The sequence below is a fragment of the Phalaenopsis equestris genome, unplaced genomic scaffold (genome assembly GCF_001263595.1).
Source record: "Phalaenopsis equestris unplaced genomic scaffold, ASM126359v1 Scaffold218164, whole genome shotgun sequence".
NCBI classification, from domain to species: Eukaryota; Viridiplantae; Streptophyta; class Magnoliopsida; order Asparagales; family Orchidaceae; genus Phalaenopsis; species Phalaenopsis equestris.
Window position 1 is genome coordinate 1 of NW_018236628.1, and position 3,240 is coordinate 3,240.

General features: G+C 35.0%; 1 protein-coding gene across 1 annotated transcript; it reads left to right on the plus strand.

Moving 5' to 3' along the window:
* Positions 1 to 318: 318 nt before the first annotated feature.
* LOC110037292 lies at positions 319 to 2,487 on the plus strand (the record flags this gene model as incomplete). Its single annotated transcript, XM_020741897.1, has 3 exons — positions 319 to 722; positions 1,889 to 2,042; positions 2,124 to 2,487. Coding segments are annotated over 3 exons (669 nt in total), but the record flags the coding sequence as incomplete, so codon positions are not given.
* Between the last annotated feature and the right edge of the window lie 753 nt (positions 2,488 to 3,240).

Consider the following 3,240-nt stretch of genomic DNA (forward strand, 5'->3'; position numbering starts at 1 on the left):
ACATTGTTCATCACTTTGACTGAGCTAGATCATGTGATTTTTTCTCTTTTCAGTGTGTTTCCACATAAAAATATTGATGTCTTTGCCTTATTATTTTTTTCTATATGTATGTGTGTTGGATCATCGTATATTACTAAAACTTTAAATTATCACATTATTACCGTGAATTAGTTGTCACACAACAAAATTTATGAATAATCATGGACATATTCATAAATAAGTGCCAAGATAGTCGTATTGATAAAAGTTTAATGATCTTTTGATGAAACTTTAATGTTCCAAATCATTATGAAAGTATGCATATTCGCTTAATATTAGGGTTCAAACTTAGGTGTTTTGAACCCTAAGAGTCCAAAACACCTCCCTTCTGTTTTTTTTTTCACGTTTGAAGAGCGTTTTAGAAATCGCCATTTCTATTTTACGAATAATGCCGGCCGCGGGATCATCCCCGCGATCCGCGTTTCCTGGGTCGCGTTTAGTCCCGAATTACTCTGTTGCCCCTTCCCGGATTCGACATTGCTTCTTCCATCTTCCTTCTTTCGTGATTCGGGACTAAAGGAAGCTCGCAGTGTCGCTCCCTGCATCTTCGACGTTCTTTCTGCTTCGTCCTTCTTCCTTCTTCGGCACTCCTTCTTCGTTCGCGATTCGCGCATTGGACATTGCTTCTTCCTTCTTCCTTCTTCGACACTGCTTCTTCTACTTCTTCTCTTCCAGATTAGTAGGTATTTGCTCTTAACCTTACTATATTCTATTTTCACTTCTGTATTTTTATGGTTAAGTTCTGGTTTGCTGATCTAAAAGATGTCCTTGAAGTGGAGCAATATCCACTCTCACAGGAGATGATCTTTGGACTCTTAGGGTTCTTCTGTAGCTTTTTTTTTTTTTTTTTTTAAATTTTTTGTTGCTGTGGAAGAGGAATTTGTTAAACCCGTTTCAACCGCTCCTCAACTCTCCTCTGCTCCTTTCTTCTTTTTTTTTTTTTTTTTAATTGTTTTAGCCTTGACTTCTGTATGATTGGAAGGCAAAATGTTGCACACCTAAAGTATAAACGGGCTCTAATTGATGCTATCTATTTTGGTTTTTTAGGAGATTATAATTGTTTTTTAGAACTTAAACCTCCTGTATGATTGTAGACTTTTAACTTCATATTGAATGAAAACTTAATGCCGATGTTAGAAAAAGCTTAATCGGAATGAGAGGCAGAAGCATTAATGCATGGCTATTGCAGTGGAGATATGCTAGAGCTAGTAAATTTCATATAAAAATTAAAGTTTTGGTGGTAGACATGCAAATATATAGAAATTAGGCGGTATGTATGTAACTGCCCCTTTTTTTATTTATATGTTATCAGTATAGTAGTGATCAGTGATTGTTCTGGTGGCTGTGATGAGAGAAAATATTGGTTTTCTCAATTCCTTTGTTGGGAAGAAATTTTAAAATGAAGGGAGAACAACTTGCAAGTTTCTAATGCTTCATCATGAGTCTTTGTGGGCACACCTTTCTCTTTTACCACATAACATTTTGTATGCAACACTAATCTACAATTTTATATACGGACATGTGTCTTTGGAGACTTTGGTTGATCTCCATAAATTAGTTTTATGATGTGCCCACTTCTTACGGCTCCTATTAAATTAACATTTGTCTTTCTTTGTAAAGTTTGTGTTGATGGCCCAGTTCATTATAATATGTACAAGGTATCTTTACTGTGGTGCAGTGATTGCGTTGAACTGCATATAAAAAGCTTCTAATGATGAGGCATATAAAAATGAAGCTTCAGCTTATTATCACTAATAAGCATATAAAAATAAGCTTCAAATGCATGTAAATTTCCTTTTGCATTAGCCAGATAAGATGATCCCTGAACTTTATTGATAGCCATTATAAGGCCGTTTATAGGCACTTTCCCTGTCCCTCTTGGCGATCAGCTTGGATGGCCCTTCTCTTTAAGGGCAACCGGTGCTTTAACAGTGGATCAAATGGTGGTATGTTACCGCAGCAGTTGGAGTGTGCCGTTGAAATGGATGCTTTTTATCACTTTGGTATTATATACTTTCAATGAAATTCTTTCTTTCATTTAACTAGTTTATGAGTAATGATGAAATGGTGGTATGTTACTGCAGCAGTTTGGGTGTGCCGTTGAAATGGATGCTGGTATGTATGGGGTAGATTCTTCAAGTTTACTTTGCTTTCTGCTGTTGGCTCTTAGGCATTTGTTGTTCTGCACCATCTGAGGCTTGACTTTTTAATTCCCTCATTTCTTGCATCGATTTTGCAGTACCTGCTAGAAGTTTGAGGATTATTGTAGTTGAAATGATGGAGGGATTCTGATTGTTTTGGATCAAGATAAGGCCTTCCATGAGGCATATTAGTGTGTTAAGGTGTATTTCACTTTTGTTTAAGTAACTGTGCTTCTGTGATGTCATTTGAAATATTTAATTGATATAAATATTTGTTATTTTTCATGTTCTTCAATCTTCACTTTTATCTCCCTTTTATGATTGCATTAAGAATGTTGATGAATTTGTAAAAAATAAATTTTTGACAATCCCTATGTCTCAAATGAGTATGAAGTGGGTTAATTAGTTGTAAAATAGCAAAATAATAGATATTGTCGTTTTGTTGAGAAAATTACAAATTTTGCGTGACAGATTGTTCATTTAATTAAAAAAATCTGCAAATAAGCTGTTGAAAAAACGCACTAACCAAACAGCTAAATAAATTATCCAGAACAAGGGCAGAATTGTCATTTATTCAGAATCACTTGTTTTGCAAACGCACAAAACAAACAGTCAGTTAGCTTATCTGGATCAGCTGGTCATCGATAAACTGCTTATCAGCATAAGCTGGATGAGCTGCAGCAACCCCAAACAAACCCTTAGCACATGAGGTTGGCTATCAATCTTTGTTAATATATATATACATATTCATATATATATATACATATTCATATATACATATTCATATATATATATGAGCACCCGTTCATTCAATTCTGAATTCTGAAAGCTTTCGTGCATGGCCAGGTAATTGTTTTCTTAGTGAATAAAATATTAATATTACATGAGCTGTGCGCAGCTGATCGCTAACCTGCTGCGCCTTAACAAATAATTAAATTAGACCATTTGTTTAATAAGCTAAGTGAAATGAGCTCACTCTGCAGAAAAGCTTTATTTGACTCGAACACTCCGTATCTCTCTTGCCGGACATTTGTGTGAGAAATATTCAAACATTTGACTT